The sequence below is a fragment of the Eubalaena glacialis genome, chromosome 2, assembly GCF_028564815.1.
Source record: "Eubalaena glacialis isolate mEubGla1 chromosome 2, mEubGla1.1.hap2.+ XY, whole genome shotgun sequence".
In the NCBI taxonomy this organism is placed as follows: domain Eukaryota; kingdom Metazoa; phylum Chordata; class Mammalia; order Artiodactyla; family Balaenidae; genus Eubalaena; species Eubalaena glacialis.
The window spans coordinates 35,528,545-35,548,491 of NC_083717.1; the positions used below are offsets into that span (position 1 = coordinate 35,528,545).

General features: G+C 39.3%; 1 protein-coding gene across 3 annotated transcripts in view; it reads right to left on the reverse strand.

The window, feature by feature from the left end:
* Positions 1-19,947, reverse strand: part of EFL1 (elongation factor like GTPase 1) — a 134,336-nt gene that overhangs the window by 10,397 nt on the left and 103,992 nt on the right. For all 3 annotated transcript variants that reach the window (XM_061179827.1, XM_061179825.1, XM_061179826.1), the window contains 2 exons: positions 15,186-16,168; positions 4,891-5,075 (listed from right to left, as the gene is read on the reverse strand). In XM_061179827.1, coding sequence (XP_061035810.1) covers positions 4,891-5,075; positions 15,186-16,168 — 1,168 coding nt within the window. The remainder of the gene's footprint in view (positions 1-4,890; positions 5,076-15,185; positions 16,169-19,947) is intronic.

The following is a 19,947-nucleotide window of genomic DNA, read 5'->3' on the forward strand; positions in this document are numbered from 1 at the left end:
ATTTCCTCTTTGATTTCTTCAGTGATCTCTTGGTTATTTAGTAACGCATTGTTTAGCCTCCATGTATTTGTTTTTTACGTTTTTTTCCCTGTAATTGATTTCTAATCTCATAGCGTTGTGGTCAGAAAAGATGCTTGACGTGATTTCAATTTTCTTAAATTTACCGAGGCTTGATTTGTGACCCAGGATGTGATCTACCCTGGAGAATGTTCCGTGTGCACTTGAGAAGAATATGTAATCTGCTGTTTTTGGATGGAATGTCTTATAAATATCAATTAAATCTATCTGGTCTATCGTGTCATTTAAAGCTTGTGTTTCCTTATGAATTTTCTGTCTGGATGATCTGTCCATTGGTGTAAGTGAGATGTTAAAGTCCCCCACTATTATTACGTTACTGTTGATTTCCTCTTTTATAGCTGTTAGCAGTTGCTTTATGTATTGAGGTGCTCCTATGTTGGGTGCATATACATTTATAATTGTTATATCTTCTTCTTGGATTGATCCCTTGATCATTATGTAATGTCCTTCCTTGTCTCTTGTAACATTCTTTATTTTCAAGTCTATTTTATCTGATATGAGTATTGCTACTCCAGCTTCCTTTTGATTTCCATTTGCATGGAATATCTTTTCCCATCCCTTCACTTTCAGTCTGTATGTGTCCCTAGGTCTGAAGTGGGTCTCTTGTAGACAGCATATATATGGGTCTTATTTTTGTATACATTCAGCAAGCCTGTGTCTTTTGGTTGGAGCATTTAATTCATTCACGTTTAAGGTAATCATCGATATGTATGTTCCAATTACCATTTTCTTAATTGTTTTGGGTTTGTTTTTGTAGGTCCTTTTCTCCTCTTGTGTTTCCCACTTAGAGAAGTTCCTTTAGCATTTGTTGTAGAGCTGGTTTGGTGGTGCTGAATTCTCTTAGCTTTTGCTTGTCTGTAAAGCTTTTGATTTCTCCATCGAATCTGAATGAGATCCTTGCCGGGTAGAGTAATCTTGGTTGTAGCTTCTTCCCTTTCACCACTTTAAATATATCATGCCACTGCCTTCTGGCTTGTAGAGTTTCTGCTGAGAAATCAGCTGTTAACCTTATGGGAGTTCCCTTGTATGTTATTTGTTGTTTTTCCCTTGTTGCTTTCAATAATTTTTCTTTGTCTTTAATTTTTGTCAATTTGATTACTATGTGTCTCGGTGTGTTTCTCCTTGAGTTTATCCTGCCTGGGAGTCTCTGCGCTTCCTGGACTTGGGTGGCTATTTCCTTTCCCATGTTAGTGAAGTTTTCAACTATAATCTCTTCAAATATTTTCTCACGTCCTTTCTCTCTCTCTTCTCCTTCTGGGACCCCTATAATGTGAATGTTGTTGCATTTAATGTTGTCCCAGAGGTCTCTTAGGCTGTCTTCATTTCTTTTCGTTCTTTTTTCTTTATTCTGTTCTGCGGCAGTGAATTCCACCATTCTGTCTTCCAGGTCACTTATCTGTTCTTCTGCCTCAGTTAATGTGCTATTGATTCCTTCTACTGTATTTTTCATTTCAGTTATTGTGTTGTCCATCTCTGTTTGTTTGTTCTTTAATTCTTCTAGGTCTTTGTTAAACATTTCTTGCATCTTCTCGATCTCTGCCTACATTATTTTTCCGAGGTCCTGGATCATCTTCACTATCATTATTCTGAATTCTTTTTCTGGAAGGCTGCCTATCTCCACTTCATTTAGTTGTTTTTCTGGGGTTTTATCTTGCTCCTTCATCTGGTACATAGCCCTCTGCCTTTTCATCTTGTCTATCTTTCTGTGAATGTGGTTTTTGTTCCACAGGCTGCATTGTAGTTTTTCTTCCTTCTGCTGTCTGCCCTCTGGTGGATGAGGCTATCTAAAAGGCTTGTGCAAGTTTCCTGATGGGAGGGACTGGTGGTGGGTAGTGTTGGGTGTTGCTCTGGTGGGCAGGGCTCAGTAAAACTTTAATCCGCTTGTCTGCTGATGGGTGGGGCTGGGTTTCCTCCCTGTTGGTTGTTTGGCCTGAGGCGACCCAACACTGGAGCCTACCTGGGCTCTTTGGTGGGGCTAATGGCGGACTCTGGGAGGGCTCATGCCAAGGAGTACTTCCCAGAACTTCTGCTGCTAGTGTCCTTGTCCTCATGGTGAGACAGAGCCACCCCCCGCCTCTGCAGGAGACCCTCCAACACTAGCAGGTAGGTCTGGTTCAGTCTCCTATGGGGTCACTGCTCCTTCCCTTGGGTCCCGATGTGCACACTACTTTGTGTGTGCCCTCCAAGATTGGAGTCTCTGTTTCCCTCAGTCCTGTCAAAGTCCTGCAATCAAATCCTGCTAGCCTTCAAAGTCTGATTCTCTAGGTATTCCTCCTCCCGTTGCCGGACCCCCAGGTTGGGAAGCCTGAGGTGGGGCTCAGAACCTTCACTGCAGTGGGTGGACTTCTGTGGTATAACTGTTCTCCAGTTTTGAGTCACCCACCCAGCGGTTATGGGATTTGATGTTATTGTGATTTCGCCCCTCCTACCATCTCATTGAGGCTTCTCCTTTGTCTTTGGATGTGGGGTATCTTTTTTTGGTGAGTTCCAGTGTCTTCCTGTCGATGACTGTTCAGCAGTTAGTTGTGATTCCAGTGCTCTCACAAGAGGGAGGGAGCACATGTCCTTCTACTCTCAAGACCATCTGAATGAGATGGACGACTTGTCATCTCTAAGATATTCAGAAGCATGAGCTGCAAGTTCTGAAGGCAGTTTTCAGCAACAGCAGCACAAATGAAGAAAGTGTTTCACTTCTCAAGGTCATTACTTTGAAGTGGAATAAGTCTCTCTTCAGTTCTAAGCATAATTTAGCTGCACTGTCCTGTAATCACACATCTGGTCACTAAAACACATGGGGGATAACGCTAATGTTTTTCATTAGGAACATCAGTAATATATTTACACTATAGACATAGTTCTTCAGAAGTTGCCTTTATAAATCCATTCCTTCTACTTCTTACTGGTTTGTGTTTTTATGTAAAAGTTGAGTGCCAAAAACCAAAACCAAAAAGCTAGAAGTTTGGATAAGTGGGAAATTACTACCCGTAAGTGTGGGCATTAACAAATAAATGTTTTGTGCTACTGTTTTCTACATAATGAAGTACAGCAATGGCATCTATTCAGATATAGGCCAATAAAACCATCAAAACATCATTTAGTTTCTAGAAAAAGATGCAAGAAAAATTTCATAGTAAGTCACTGTTAAAATGTAGTTTGTACTGACAACCAAAAAAATGTAACCTAAATTAGAACAACATTAACTTTAGTTCTATCAAGCACTAAGAATGTAACTTTCTCTTTTTAAGGAGAAGCAGACACAATTGAGCGTTTTGGACTAGCAACTTCACTTGTATCAATTTAGATGATATGAACTTGCCCAACTAAAATTAAATTTGCCTTGTCCAAAGTTAGTTTTGCTGGTCACCTTTCTTTACTTTGCCAGATTCACTTGACTATAGAATTCATTTTAAAGAGAAAGTTCTCCCTTAATTATTCCCATTCCTCTATACTGTCTAAATTTAAACTGCTCGTTGGAAGCATTCTAGAGAAAGGGACCCAGCTGGCTAAAGAAAGTGAAAGAAGTAAAAAGAGCTTAGCACTGAACCTAAACCATGAGCTTTGTTTAAATAGTTTAAGGAAAAAGTCTGGATTATTTGTGTGAAGTTGAGTGCAATGCCACATTGCTGAGAGAGAGCCAAAAGGAACATGACACGGACTCTAAGAATGTTGACAAGAAAACAATCTTCATGCCAGGGAGGGCCTACCAGTGTCAGGCATTAGGCTAGATATTCCATATACCTTATATCTCAGGGGCAAAACAAACTCAGGGAGGTTCCACAATTTGTCCAAATAAGTGGCAGAATTAATATTTGAAACCAGGACTTCTCAACACCAAAGTCAATGCTCCTTCCACTAAACTATACACCTCCACGGTACAAGAGAATAATGTGAAGTTACTTAGGTTCCCTGTAAACAGTGACAACAGAACTTTCTTAAAACCACCTTTCAAACTTACAACCTACAGTTTAAAAATGCTATTCCTGGCCTTAAGGCTTTGTCTTGAAACATAACACATTGCTTTCTGCACATGCCCTACAGCTTTCCGTCACTGCTTCTCACACAGGCACCCTCCAACCCAATGTCCTTCTCTCCTCCTTAGCTGCTAGCTTCTACCTTTCCTTTAAGGATCTGTTCACAAAGGCCGGTCTGACCTACCCGTCCTTTCTTGTTATTATTTTCTTGGCCTAAGTTAAAAAACAATGTGTTCACAATCTTGTCTTCTCTCCTAAGCAATGTGGACCTGTTAAGTTTGCATTTCTGATTACAGATGAGGTTTGCCTTTCAGCTACCTTTCCCTACACTGACAATGAAATGTTCTGATGAGCCATTTTATTCCACAACACTTGAAAGCCACAGGAGCCTCGAATCTCTACAATGGGTACTGAAGAATATGTAACACGTAATAATTTAAAGGTGTCCCTTGTAAGAAGCATAACTGTTTGCCTTTAAATGCTAGAAGTACTTTTTCCCCAGAAAAAACTATACCTTAAAGTTTCACTTTCAAAATATCTGTGGTTTTCTTATCTACAACATTATCTTTGGAGGGAAAAAAGGGATTAAATGTTCTGTCTTAAATTTTACATCAAATGAAAAAAAAAAGAATATATATGTGTGTGTGTATGACAAAGCACATATAACCTAAGGCTCATTCAATCTGGATGAAAAAATGCCATCTGCTTTGTCCTGTGCATTTGACTGAGCAGAGCCAGAGGAAGGCCACATGGCCTGGGAAGTAGTCTGCTACTCTTGGCGCCACCTATAAGGAAGCACATCCGTAGATGCAAAGGAAGGAACGGGGATTTGGATTCTTACCTCCCAATGGCTAAATATCAGCTGCGGGCTGGCCAGGCCACTTGTCCTCTTCCTGATTTCATCAGCAAAGCCAAAGCTTTCGGCCACGGGCAGCACAGCCTTGATGATGAACATGTCTGTCCCCTCTTTCATTTCCTCTTGTAGCACTCGACCTTCTCTCTTTGACAAGACAGCATAGACCCGACCTGCAAAGCCACATACACCTTTTAAATTCATTGACCGGTTACGCGTCTTGAGCGACACAAAGATGGGACTACTCCTGTACCCTGTAACAATCAACTAATGATTAACTTTGTTCCCAATAATTTTGGTTTACAAAAGCATGGGAAATTTTCAAGTGTTTATTTAAACAGTAAAGCGTTGACAATTACAGAAAAATTAGAAACAAATGATAACAAAAGGTAAAATCACCCCAAACTGCATTACCCAAAGACAATCCCCTCAACACAGTGTGAGAAGCAGGAGACTTTAAAAGGACCTTTTGATACAATTTCACTACGAGCTGTCTTTGGGTCTGAAATCCAACGAGATGAGTGTGACTGGGCTTTGTAAATGTTAAAATATTCTAATAATTTCAAGACATTATTAATGTGATGATGATAATTATCATGATGACAGGCTATTTGGGACTAGTAAGCAATCAACTGGCTCAATGACATTTCTATACTAAAAACTAAAGCCGCACATATATATATGCTTGCTCGTATTTGTTTTAAGCTGATAATGTTTCAGTGGTACAAATATAAGGGTTTTATTCCCTGAAAACTGATAGCCTGGAATCTTTAATGTCTGGTAACAATTGTTTCTGCCACGTCACAGGAATTCTAGCAAATCCTCCTGGCTAACACTTTTATTTCATCTTTAGGCACAATTCTGCCTTCCACTCAGGAGGGAGACCCCTGCCCCTCTGACTGGCTTCTGTATGACTGCCTCTGGGTGCTCCGACTATCCATTCAACTAGTAAGCAGAACAGACTGCAGAGAACAGAGATAAACTGGAGATCACAGACAACTGGAAGGAACTTGCTTTAGCTAATGGGTACACTCATTAATGCCCCCACTTTCACCTTCCACTTAGAAAAAATAATTTTAATTACGTAAGTGATCTATAAATATATTATCCTTAAAAATTTACACATTGCAGTGAAGCAGAGTGCAAGTCTCCTCTGACTACCACACTGAGTTCTGGACTCTGCCCTCCATCCTAAATAACTGGGTGGTGATCTGGTATGGATGTCACCCACCTTACTTATTTTTTATTTTTTAGACTAGGCACTGAGGACACAGGGCAAACTTTTCTCTCTGACTCAGATTTCCCCCTGGTGGTGGTTATTAGGAAGGATAAAGGAAAACAAATGGCAGGAAACCCATTGTGTCGCAAGGCTTAAAAATTTAAAAAAAACCTTAAAAACTCCGGCGGGCCTTCTGCATCTCTTGGCTTAGCATCAAAACAAATAAATTAAAAATTCCATCAGTGATGACAGGCACAGTTGTCCTCGTCCCCACTCCCGCGCCAGCCTCCACAGTTTCCCCTGCTTCCTGCCCCACATGCCCTAAGGGACCGCCTCTCGCGTCTTCACCGTGTGCTCTTTCTTTAACACCCAGGCTCTACCTGTTGCCCTGAGCTCTATTAAAACTGTTTCCTTGAAATTTCACAATAATTTTCATATTCCTATCCTAAATGTCTTTTTCTCAATCCTCATTCTCTGTGATTTCTCTGCGGTTTCTGCAGCTACTTATCAACACCCTCTCTGACAAATCTCTCCAATCTTAGCGTCACCTTCCTTTGACCCCTGGCCCTCTAACATCCATCATTCTACTGTCTACTACAATAATTCTTAAGGGTATGACTTCTTCCTAAGAGTATTCTTTGAGGCTCCATACTCTTCTCCAAACAAACTTTCCCTCCAGAAAGCCCATTCATTTCTCATTTGTGTGGTTTAAATTATTAACTTTATGTCTGGGACTCCTGGGACTCTATTTCTAAGCCTGGACTCTCACTGGACCTCCAATCCCACATTTACTGGGACTGTGGCTGCCAGGCCATCTCCACGGTGGAGCGCAACTTCCTTTTAAATTCAACGTGTCTAAGACACAATACATTGCCTATTGCAAAAGGCAACTCCACTCCTCAATTTTAAAGTCATTTCCCCTGTCATTCACACTAGAAATCTGAGAGTCAGAGAATCACAGAACAGTGGGCTAGAAGGGAACTCAGGGGTCAAGTTCTACCACAGTAGTCACTTAGATTCTGCTTGCATACGTCTAGAACTCACTTCCTCCCAGGGCAGGCCATTACATCTTTGGACAGTGCTGATTGGTAGACAATTCTTGAGCCCCAAGTTTCTAACCATTAGGCCCAGTTTTTGTCCTATGGGACAGGTTTAACCCCTCGTCCACAGACCAGCCTTTAAGCTACTTGAAGACAGTATCCAGCCTTCTCTTCTCCAGTCTGAACACCTCCTCTCTCTCTGTCACGACCTTCCTTTCCTGTTCCATCCTGACCACTTGCTTATTTGAACGACTACAATTTATTTACGTTGCTTTTGGAACGCAGTTTCTAGAACTGAAAGCCATATTTTAGGTACAGTCTGAAAAGCTCTTGAAAAAAGCAGAATTAGTGTCTTTATTAGTGATCCCCTCTAGGTTATATATGACTTGCCTGAGATTCTTATGAGAAAAAAAACTTACTGTAATAGCTACCATGTGTGAACTAGTCATCTTTATTTACTCCTCTACCTCACTCTAAGGAAAGTTTTAAGGTGGTTTATGGAAGTAAATACAAAACAATGGGGTGGGGAGGGAGAAAGAATGAGTAAATTGGGGCAAGCAGACTATGAAGAGCTGGGCCAGCAGGGACGAGCCGCCTGACTGCTGCTGCAGAGGCTGGCTGCTCCTCCCCCTCCTTCATGGGCCATGCCAGCAGGCTTGGATCAATAATTATAATTGGAACTGAAAGTAATTAATCATGTAATTTTGGGCCATTCCATTTTAATTCCACTAAAACTAAATCCTAAAACTGGGACACAGTGATGGATCACTGAACAATGGAAAACAGCTGTAACAAAACCTTCCAAATACACTTGGCGCTCATGACAGGTGTGTCCAATGCTTGGATGCACTCAGGGACCCTCTCCACTGCTGAGGTTACACTGAGAAATGAATGCAGTCCTATCAATGAGGATTTCTGATCATGTGGCCCCTGACAGAATATTTTGATACCCCTTCAACTGGTCATAACACCTCAGGCATTTGTTCACTCACTCAAAGGAAGATCACGGTGTGCCCTACCGTACGCAAGGCACCAGGGAAGAGGCATCCATCAGGAAAGAAGCGGCAACAGAAAGGTTAATCGCCTGAACTGGTTTTGATCAGGGCTCCACTTTTAATGACTACACTATATATGTCTCAGCCTGTACTCCAGGCCCTCTATGACCTGGCAGGAACCCACTACTCCAGCTCCTGAAACTGCCAGACCCTAGAGCACAGAGCACAGACTCTACGCTCTAAGCCAAGGTAAACCACTCACTGCCCACAGGACACGTTTGAGGTTTTTCCACTCTGAGCTCACAGTTTCTCCAACTCAGAATACTCTTAGCCCAGCTTTATAGTCAAATCCTTTTCATCATTTAAAGACCATTCAAAAACAACTCGTTCCACGAAGTGTTCTGTGAGATCCCAAGATCAAAATAATCTCTTCACCATTTGGGCTTTACTGAACCTAATCTGTTCTTTCGTGGCATTACAGATTCTTATATACATATTTTCTTCTTCCGTAATAGGCAGTTAAGATTGATCTGCAGATTCTACCATCTTTAGAGCTGAAAGTTTGGCAATTAAAGGTATGTTATTTTTTTTCAGAATTTAGGAAAGGAAGCAGCTGTCCACAGCAATGTTTTCTCTAATAGTAAACAAACAGGAAACAATGTGAATTTCCAATTTGGGGATGACGGGAAGTAAATTACAGCACATCAAATTGATAGGATATTATGCAGAGGTTAAAATGAAAATTATGAATACTAAGTAGCCAAATGGAAGTGTGTTTATAAAACAAATAATAAATGTAAAAAGCAAAACATCAAACTGCCTCTACCATAATGCATAATAGCCATGCAAAATGTACTATTATGGACAAAGATGGTAAAAGAAAATGAAAAATGATAGGCTGACTTCCACGGAGGAAGATTTTTCTTTCATCTTGTGGTTTCTGTTACTGTCGGTAACACTTGCGGTATAACTTCAATTAAAAACACACACACACAAAGAAATCGGTGGGCATTTCTTATTCTTATAAACTAGGTCACACAAACCTCTTTTCCTTTTGTCACAGAACAACCAGACTGCTAAATCAAGCAAATGTGGTCGACAGGATGCAGGTGGTCTTCAACCAAATATGAGATAAAGTGTGCTGTGGACGTTAATGGGGAATGTGGGCTGGTTGCTATTAGACAGAAATGGATGTTAACAAGTCACTCCCACCCTGGAAGGATGTCCTTAGTGAACTGTCAGTGCTCTGCTCACAGCTCTGTGTCCTTACTATGATAATCAGCCACTTAAAAATTCAGAAGGCATGGTGATCAAATCCAAAGTTGACATGAAGCTGGCAAAGGTAATAAATTCTTTGACAGAATCAGGATAACTAGGTAAGGACCCAAATTTAATAAGACACAGTATGGGTAAATGCAAGGTTTTACTGTTGGGTTCAACCAACCAGTGTCCAGGATTAGAAAGGTAATGCTGCAGAGCAGTGTCTATAAAACCAACTGGAAAGGAGTTTACTTTAAGTTCAACAGAGGTCTTCAGTGCTGTGGTACAAAGAAAGCCAATTTAATACCTAGTTGATGAACTCAAAATTATTCCATCCATCATCAAAACCAATTTCAAAGTACAATCACTTTCAAAAGATTCACCCTGTTTTGAATTTTGCTAATCCAAATTTCTCATAAAATTTCAATAAAAACCCATATTTATTCACTAAATTCAATTGTATTTTACTAATTGTTTTACATAATTAAGCTTTGTCGCCTTAACTTATTTCTCAAAGCAGGAACCATGCTTAGCATAGTGCTGGCATATACAGCTCAATAATTTTTGTTGAATTGAATTATGAAATGCTGGTGAAATATAAAAAGAACTCCAAGTATGAAATAAGAATAGGTTTTAAAAAGTAAACAGTAACACTTACTAAGAATGTTTCTGATACATTAAAGCACATATGTTTTAACAATATAAGCATTTATCCCTACAAATAAAATAGAAGAACTATAATAATTGTAGATGTGAGTAAAACTAACACTAACAGAAAAAGTTATATTTTATATGTGAAGTTATTGCCAAAGGTAAAAACAATGGAGAGCAAGAATGAAAGACGTTAACAGGTTAGAAGAAATATGAAAAGAGACAATTTACTAGTCACATGATGATCAATTAAAAACACAAACCAATTCTTATGTCCGTTCAAGCTCATAAAAGGCAATTTTCATGGGTAAAAAATGGTAATAAAACCACAGTTAGGAAAGCAGGTTTTACAAGTAAAGGACGTCATTTTCTTGGGATTATTTCCCCACACAAAACAATTTTAAGATGATTATTTTTTCTGCAAAATTTCCCATTTTGACCATAAGCAATTCTATACATTTATAAAAGGATTCCTTATTTTAAAAATCTGTGTAGAAAAGTGTTTTAAAAAGAGACTAACTCATCTTACTAAATAAAAAAGACCTGCCTTGTCCTTTTATTTGTCTTGTGCCAATTCTTGGAGAATTAAAGGAACCGGCAGCAGTCTGAAGTTTTCCTGGAAGATCTCTGAATAACCAGGGAGGAAGCAAAAAGCCTCAGGAACATAGAGGTCTCCTCATTTCTTTTTCCAGTTGAAGGTGGTGAATTAGAAAGAAAAAGGAAAACACAAGTGAAGAGCTGAGTATCCTGATAGACCCTGGATACTAAAAAGTGGTCATCATTACCAAAGAATCCCTCAAAACAAGAGAAAACAGGCTTAGGAGGAGATTCTCTAGTCTAAGCAAGAAGGCCTCAAACCAATTCAGGAATAAAACAAATTCCATATCAAATCTAAACACAGCTTCTTTGTAAGGCAGTGGGTGTGGCAGCCAGTTGATCTCTGAGAAATGTATTAAGAAGGCTGACCAGCGACACTGGTACAGACTGTGTACAGTGGACCCTTGAACAACACAGGTCTGAACTGTGTGGGTCCACTTATAAGTGGATTTTTCTAAGTACATACTATAGTACTACACAATTCGCAGCTGAATCTACCGATGTGGAGCCACATACAGGGAGGGCCAACTGTAAAGTAATATACGGATTTTCAACTGTGTGGTCAGTCAGCACCTGTAAGCCCCGTGTTGTTCAAGGGTCAACTGTACTAACCAATCCACATATACAAGGTTGACATTTGTACCTGGATAAGGCAAGGCAAAGACATATTCTGCTCCTAAGGGAGAAGAGGGCATATAACCCTGAGGGCTAAGATAAGCATCTATTCCTAGAAAGTGCCAGAACTGACTCAGCTGGCCAGGTGAAAAGTGCCAGGATGAAGATCAAAGTGCAGGATGACAAGTGATATTCAAGGGACTGCCTGGGCACATGCAGGGTCCTAGTGGTGACTTCCTAACACAGAAGGAAAAATGGACACAGAGGACTGACTCAACAAAGGTGACTCAACAGTCTGCTGGGAATTTCCAATAAATGCCAACAGCTGAACCTAGCTTCATGTGTTGTGCTGAAAAGCTGTCTTCTCAGAAAGGACAAATGCCACTCCAAATGGATTATGTAAGGAGAGATGGCCATTTAGGGAGGAAATATGTGTTCCTATTATGCTGGGAATAAGGGAGGGAAAGACAGGCATAGATCTACATGGACCCTAGACTTTGGGAAGGCTCATTTCAAACACATAAAGGAAAAGAAAAACAAAAAACCAAACAGGCTTTAGGATAACAAACCCTAAGATAAAATTCCTTTGGGGAGTAACAAGAGTCTGAAAATATCAATCATGAATGATCCCAATGAGAAAAAAAGGAGGAGAGATCCTCCCCACCCAAAATAAATAGCTCCAAAATAAATCTGCTGGGTCATGGAAGGCACTCTGTTGTGCCTTCTGACTCCTATTTTAAGAGGACAGGCACAGTAGATAGAAGAAGAAGATAGCAAACAACTAAGGGAGGATCATAGTATGTCCTGGATGTTGAAAACTAGAGTAAGGCGAGCCTACCAAGTAACAGAGTTAAAGACAACAAAAAGGGTCACAGCTACAACTTGGAGAGGCCAGTGTAACATTAATACAGGACAGCAAGAAGGCCAGGGTTGGTTCTCAACACCTATGTTACCTCCATTCTCTTCAGTAAGGAGAATGAGGAAGAAACTACAGCAAGTAGAACAAACATGATAGAAGAATGCTGAAGTTCAAGATAGCCGAGCAGTTGATAAGCAAGTACCTGGCCTTCTTAAACGAGTTCAGGTCTCCAAGACCAGAATTCTATCTCATGGCCCTAGAGAAATTTGCCCTTTTGAGAACTTGTGGATAGCAGGGTAGCCGCCAAACTACAGGTAAAAGGCAAATGATAAATGAACTTTTTTAAGGATAAAAGCACTGGTTTCCATAAACTACAGACTAGAAAGCCATACACTAATTTCCTACAGAATTTTAAGAAAACATTATAAAGATTTGTATATATTTATAGAAGCACGAGGTAAACCTTTGGAGATGACATGGACTTTCTAACACAAAATCCTATCAACCTAAGCTTATTTCTTCTTATAAGATGGTTGGTAAGTTGATAATCAGGGGAATGCTATATATACAAAGGACCTCAACTTCATCAAAACATTCAATTCACTACTTATTGAGTTTCACTTCTCACCAGACAAGGACACATGAAAAAAAATTTTTAAATGAATCAATGTGTGAAGATTATGGTGTTGAGGGACTTCCCTGGTGGAGCAGCAGTTAAGAATCCGCCTGCCAATGCAGGGGACACGGGTTCGAGCCCTGGTCCAGGAAGATCCCACATGCCAAGGAGCAACTAAATAAGCCCATGTGCCACAACTACTGAGCCCACGTGTCACAACTACTGAAGCCCACGTGCCTAGAGCCTGTGCTCCACAACCGCAATGAGAAGCCGGCACACGGCAATGAAGAGTAGCCCCTGCTCGCCGCAACTAGAGAAAGCCCACACACAGCAACGAAGACCCAACACAGCCAAAAAAAAAAAAAAAGATTATGGTGTTGAGACTTCTTTTTCTTGGCATTAAAAAACCCCAAAACTTCCTTCACTATTGTTGTAATGTTTATTATGTATTTTACACACACACACACACACACACACACACACACAACCTAAGGGAAGAAATTAATTGTATAGACCCAGTTTACTCATATGTAAATATAGGAGTTCTACATAATTTCAGTCACTAAAATTTAAATCTGGCTTCTAGGGGAACAAAATAGGAAGACAAACTTATTTAAAAAAAAAAAAAGAAAAAATGAGGTTGATCCTGACTTCTCACAAGTGAATGACAAGATGCAACTGCTGAACTGCATTAAAAGAAGAAAGCTGTACCGCATGTGGGAGGTAGCAGTGTGTCTGTGTCTGTGTCTGTGTCTGTATGGGTGAGATGGTATCTGGGGTGCTGTTTATGGCTGCTTTATTTACGAGGGAGGCTGACCGAATGAAGTATGTCCAAAGGACAGCAACTGGAACAATGGAAGGATTAAAAAAAATCATATCCTGAAAACCAGCTGAAGGATGTGGAGAGTTTTCCCCTAGATATAAAACTAGAAAACGAATGCTCCCCTCAAATATATGAAGTGTTTTTGCATGTAAGAGGGACGAACGGTGGTATGAATGGTGAGAAACCAGCAGGAGACAAGACTTTTTTGCTCAATATGAGAAAGACAGTTTAATCCCGGAAATGGCTGTGAGCTGCCCATCAACAGAAGTATTCAAACAGAGGTGGTATAAGCATCTGTCAGTGTAGGAGAGACTGGAGAAGACCTCTGAGGTCTTTTTTTGAAGGAATTAAGACTGCTTGATTCTAGTTCTACCTCTGCCTTCTTAAATTAAGAATGTTCTCAATGGAAATGTGAAGAACACCTGGGAATGGTCTAGATCGGTGTTCCTCGAACTAAGCTACGGATTCCGTGAGATGTTAATAGGATGCTGTATTCAAGTAAGGTTGAGAAACACCACATATTCCAGGCCATATCTGCAGATCTGACTCACAGCACATACTGGCTTTAAGCCATCCCAGAGTGACCAAATCTATGTACCTGTGTTTAACTCAACTGTTTTTGAAATGCTGCTATGGGTGCTCAGTTCCTCTCACAGGAACCTTACTGTGATGCAAGCCTAAATTTCTTTTTGGGGAAGAAAACCCCCAACAATTTAGATTTATGCTTTTAGGAATTAATCGGCAAAAGAACCTTACCAAAAAGAATGTAAAGGAACCACGTATTGACTCAAAGGACCTCAGAGCTCGAGAAAACACAACAATTTGGTCCACTCGCTCATCCAGTGCTCAATTCCCCCTTCTACCCTCCTCACCACTGAAGCAGTTCCAAGATCTCAAGAGGGTAAAGAGAACTACTGTGTGCCAGGCATGGTTCTAGGTCCCATATTTGTGTTCTCATGCTACTCTTCACAACCTCCAATGAATTATTACCTTCTTTTTCAGAGGTGAAGAAAATAAGTCTCACTGGAGTAAAATTTGTCAAAAGTCAAAATAGCTACCAAGTGCCAGGGTTCAACGTCTCCTGAGATCTTAAAGGTTCTTCTCCCAAAGAGAGAAAAATCAGCAGTAGGATCTGATATAATAGTTAGCAGTGGATAAAGTCCCAAATAATTTTCTTCTTCAGAAGAGACCCAGAATTCACAGAAGCCCTTTGTGTTAGGAGTACGAGAATGTCACCTTATTCTCTGATCGTTGTCACAACTTTGGTTACCCAGACTGATATGGTTATTCCCTTGTGAAAAACTACTGCACGGGTTTGGATGGTAAAATATATGAGAAGTTTAAACCTCATTTACCAGACCCTCTGTTACAGAAAAGTCTTTCTATTTTTGCAAAATAAAATATCCTAAGTTGGCAAAACTTCCGCTCCCTTGCCCCCAAGATTTTAATATTTAAGGCCTCTGGCTTTCTAAGATCTTAGTTCCTGAAAATCAGATGATAATGTAGCTTCTGCAAAAAAAAATATTAAATGAGTTTAAGCTTTCTGATCTGGGAGACTTCCACTGTTATTCATGGTATTTCTCACTGTCTTTACCTTTCTTGCCTTACCGAGAACATCACTGGTGGCCATGATGTCACACGTGTACATTGCTGCCATCAGACGCTGAGGTTTCACTTGCAGTGCATAGCGACAGGCTTCCTTCATGGTGGCAATGAGCTGTCCTGAGAAGGGTCCATAGCAGTCGGTGAGTGAAGACTCTCCTTTCTGGGAAGCCCTCTTCTCAAAGGGCTCGGAGCAGCCACCTTGTAGGTCTTGGTGTTCATCTCTACCAGAACAGGTTTCACCTTCCCCCTGTCCCTCTTTTACCAGGTCACTTTGTTCTTGATTCTGTTTATCACTTGTTGTTTGGTCTTCAAATTTACTTAGGTCCCATTTTTCCAGAACAAAACAGACACCCATGAGAGGCTCCTCACACATGGGGCCAGAGAGGGTTGCTAGCTGGAAGCCACTCACGATGCTATTGCCCAAATCTCGGTATCTACTGGTGTCTTCTGAAGCTTTGCCATCTGGGCCTGTCCATACTGAATTCTGAAAATCTTTACTTTTATTTACTAATATGTTGGGCCCACATTTTCTTGGGCCAAATGACCAGATTTGGTCAACAGTGTTCCTCCATTTTCTCCCTGTTAGATGTTGCTCTAGTTTTCCTTTGAATTCCCAAATTTTCTCTTGGGTCTTCTGGTGAATCATCTGAGTGTTTTTACCCTCATTCAAAGAGGATATCAATTGCTCCATAGAACGAATCAAATCACTATTTTCTTCCAGAATCCGAGTGACTTCTTCTGGAAGGGGCATGGCTCGAACACTGAGTGTGGCAAGTTTATTGGGGGTTGTCATGGTGATTAGCCCACCAGAGTAAACTTGGATTCCTTCAGGGATTCTGTTTTGATCTTCTTTTGTTTGGTGTATGACTGCAACTTTTTGTTGTTTGCCTATTTCTTCATTGACCATGTCAACTTTCGGGGGGTTTGTGATTGTTTCTCTGAATGGAATAATGGGTTCAGATACACTGATTTGAATCTTTGCAAACCTACAGAGTCAAGAGAAATGATACAAGGTTATAATCAAAATGGCATCAAAACGCCCATATAGAAATATTACATAATGAATATTCTGCAAAAACATAGAAATATAAAAATTATTTTACTAGGAAATATTGGTAATTTACATTATATCAGAATTCAAAAACCGCTTTCATTTCAGATTCAAAAGACCACCTCTAATGGGAACAGACCTTCAGGGAGTTCTTGGCATATACTAGAATCTCACTGCTTTGTTCATTCTCAAAATAAATAAACCATGTATTTAGATAAGAATGTTTTGAGTGGAGAATAAATGTTTTAATAAGATTTGACATGAATTCTTTAAAATAATATCTGCCACTTCAAGAATCTGGAGAAGAAAAGATCAATGATTATAACTCTAAATAAACCAAAAAAAAAAAAAAATCACAGAACTTCAGGATATCCAGTCAAATCCTGACAGTGGATTTGGCTTTGATGAGGCTCATGGTGAGGCTGGCAAGACCTAGGAGTTTGTCTAGAGTAGCACTCTCCAAAAGATCTTTCTGAAATAATGGAAATGTTCTATATCTGTACTATGATTCCAGAGTACTTGATATGTGGCTAGTACAACTGGGGAAACAAAGTTTTAATTTCATTTAATTTTAATTACATTTAAATAGCCACACATAGCTACTGAACATTTGAAATGCGGCTAATGTGACTGAGGGACTGAATTTTTAATCTTATTTAATCTTAATTTAATTTAAAATAGCCATAAGTGGTTAGTGGCTACTCTACTAGACCGCATAGGTCTTGAACCTCACAGGTCTTGAACCTCACTCTGGCACCAAGTTCAGAAAGCCCCCTTTCTCACAATGTGTCAAGTTTAGTTTCATGCTGCACTTTCTTCCAGATGAGTTACAAGTTCACAGAGGGCAGATTCTGGAAACTGGCATGGTCTGATTCTGATGACAATGAAACCACGCAATCTTTCTTTTTCTCTTATTTTCTGTTTACCTCATTCCCAGGTAATACTGAAGCTTTGGTCTGGTCTCCTATTGGCAAGGTGGATGGACATATGTATAAATGTACATATATATATGTATGTACACATACATAAATGCGTGTGTATGTACACATATATAAGAAATTTTTGGATCTTGGAACAATGCTTTTTCCCTGGGAAATGTTATTCAATAAGGAAATTAAATACTAAAAGTAAAAGGTTTTGAAATGCTTACTTTTGATTCTAGATTTGTTTTTGCTTTCTATATTTTGTGGGTTTAGGGCAGGAATTTGGTTTATCTGATTTCATACTTTGTGATAAAATTGAAAACTCAATGAATGGATGGTTTTCTAAAAATATGTTACCAAAACTGATTTTAGAATACAGAACCTGAATAGACCATAATGTATGGAAGAAAATTAAAATTTTCTAAAAATAAAAGTCACTTCCAAGAAAGGTTTTGGTTTTGCTAGTGAGTTTGTTTGCTTTCAAGGATTAGTTTACTCCAATTCTATATACATTGCTGCAGAATACACAAGATGGATGTCTACCTGACACTGTATTCATTTAAAATTACTCTGATACTTGAACCTGACAAAGACAGCAGACATACACAAAACTGTAGCTCAATCTTACCCAAGAATTGAGATATAAAATCTAAGATAAAATAACAATGACAGGGGCTTCCCTGGTGGCGCAGCGGTTGAGAGTCTGCCTGCCAATGCAGGGGACACGGGTTCAAGCCCTGGTCTGGGAAGATCCCACATGCTGCAACTAGGCCCGTGAGCCACAACTACTGAGCCTGCGTGTCTGGAGCTTGTGCTCTGCAACGAGAGGCCACGACAGTGAGAGGCCCGCGCACCGCGATGAAGAGTGGCCCCCGCTTGCCGCAACTAGAGAAAGCCCTCGCACAGAAACGGAAGACCCAACACAGCCAAAAATAAATATAAATAAATAAAAATTAAAAAAAAAAAAACAATGACAAAAATGGATATATATGTGTGTGTTTTGTTTTTTTTTTACTAATCACTTATTATGTATGAGGCACTGTGGTAAATGGTTTACATGTGTTATTTCTTTAGTAGGTATATTATTATCCTCATTTTGTAGAGGAGAAAATCAAATAAGAAAGATCAAATAACTTCTTCAAAGTCACAGAGCTAGTAAGCTGGGTTTCAAATCGAGGTCTGACCTCAGAATCCATGCTCTTAGCCATTATGCTATAATGATAAATCCAATTAAACAGCATATTAAAGGAATAATTCACTACAACACTAAGTAGTTTTTATTATAGGTTCTAAAACTTGATTTGTATTAGGACATCTGTTAAAATATCACATTAAAAGTGTCTAATAAAGTAATCTATGTAACCATCTTTAAAAATGCTAAATTGGCATTTAATAAAATTTAATACCCACTCCTGGTTTTTAAAAAAGAAAAGCACTTAGAAATCTTAGAAACAGGAAAATATTTTTTTAATTATCTTTATTTAGAGAAAATATGTTCAACATACTTAGAACTTTCAAGAAAACCAACTGCACAGCTTTGAAACTATGAGAATTGAGTACTATGACACTGTCCTATTTTCCTCGTACCATAAGGTCAAAAGGGCTACTAAAAGTCATATTAGTCCTTCCAGTTTCTAAGGTTCCCAAGAATTCTCCCATAGTCGTCACTTATAAGATTAATTAAAATCACTCCACACCATGGAAGGGGAGGTGTGCGTTTGGTTGTCACACCTACAAAGTGCCTCAGGGCTAAAGTTTCTTTAAATCCTGGCAGTGCAGAGCCTGTGATTACTTCAAAAGAAGTGCAGTAGACTCCAACTACATCAGCAATTTCCTGTGGCTTCCTGCCATATCTGATCATGACTACCTTGAGAAGTGTAGGATAAGAGCTCTGACAGTTTCTCTGGCCTAGAGACCACAGGAGCCTCCTTGTCTCCCACGCATGTACATAACGCATTCCTGCACATGTGTATCAAAGTCAAAAAAGCTTATATATTAGAAGGCATAGGCTCTGTCCTATGAGAGGTAAAAAAACCCTCTAGCATTATATATATGTTCTTATTCTAAGTATATAATTGTAAAATTTAACAGTCATATAGAACAGTACACAAAACAACACTCTACCGGATCTATGACTTATCACAACATGAACACCATGTAAATAAACCACTACTCAAGTTAAGAAACAGAACATTACTAGCCCTCAGAAGGCCCCCTTATGCATTCTCCCAACCCCATGAAGGTAACCGCTATCTTGATTTTCATTGTAATCCATTTTAAATTATTTTTTTATCACCTAAACATATAACCCCCATACTGTATATAGTTCAGTTTGGCCTGCTTTTTGGACTTTATATGAATAGAATCAAACATTTTTTTCTTCAATTGTCTTCTTTTGCTCAATATTATGTTGTGAAATTCATCCATGTTTGTGTAGTTAGCTGGTTCACTGAGATTATTCTATAAAATTCCATGGTATGGATTTACTGTAATTTATTTGTTTATGCATTTTATTTTGAGTTTTTTCCAGTTTTTGGCTATTAAAATTTTTGTTGCTGTGAATATTATTGATGCACATTTGTCCAGCTTTGTGTTAAGTATATATAGAATAGAAATGGGAATAGATTTGCCAAGCCGTAGGAAATAACTATCTCCTACCTTAGTAGATAATACCCAAACTACATTCCAAAGTAGTTGTACCAACTCACGCTCCCACTAGTTGTGTAGGTGAATTCCTGTATCTTTGCTCTACATCTTTGCCACCATTTGATGCTGTCACTTTAAAAAATTT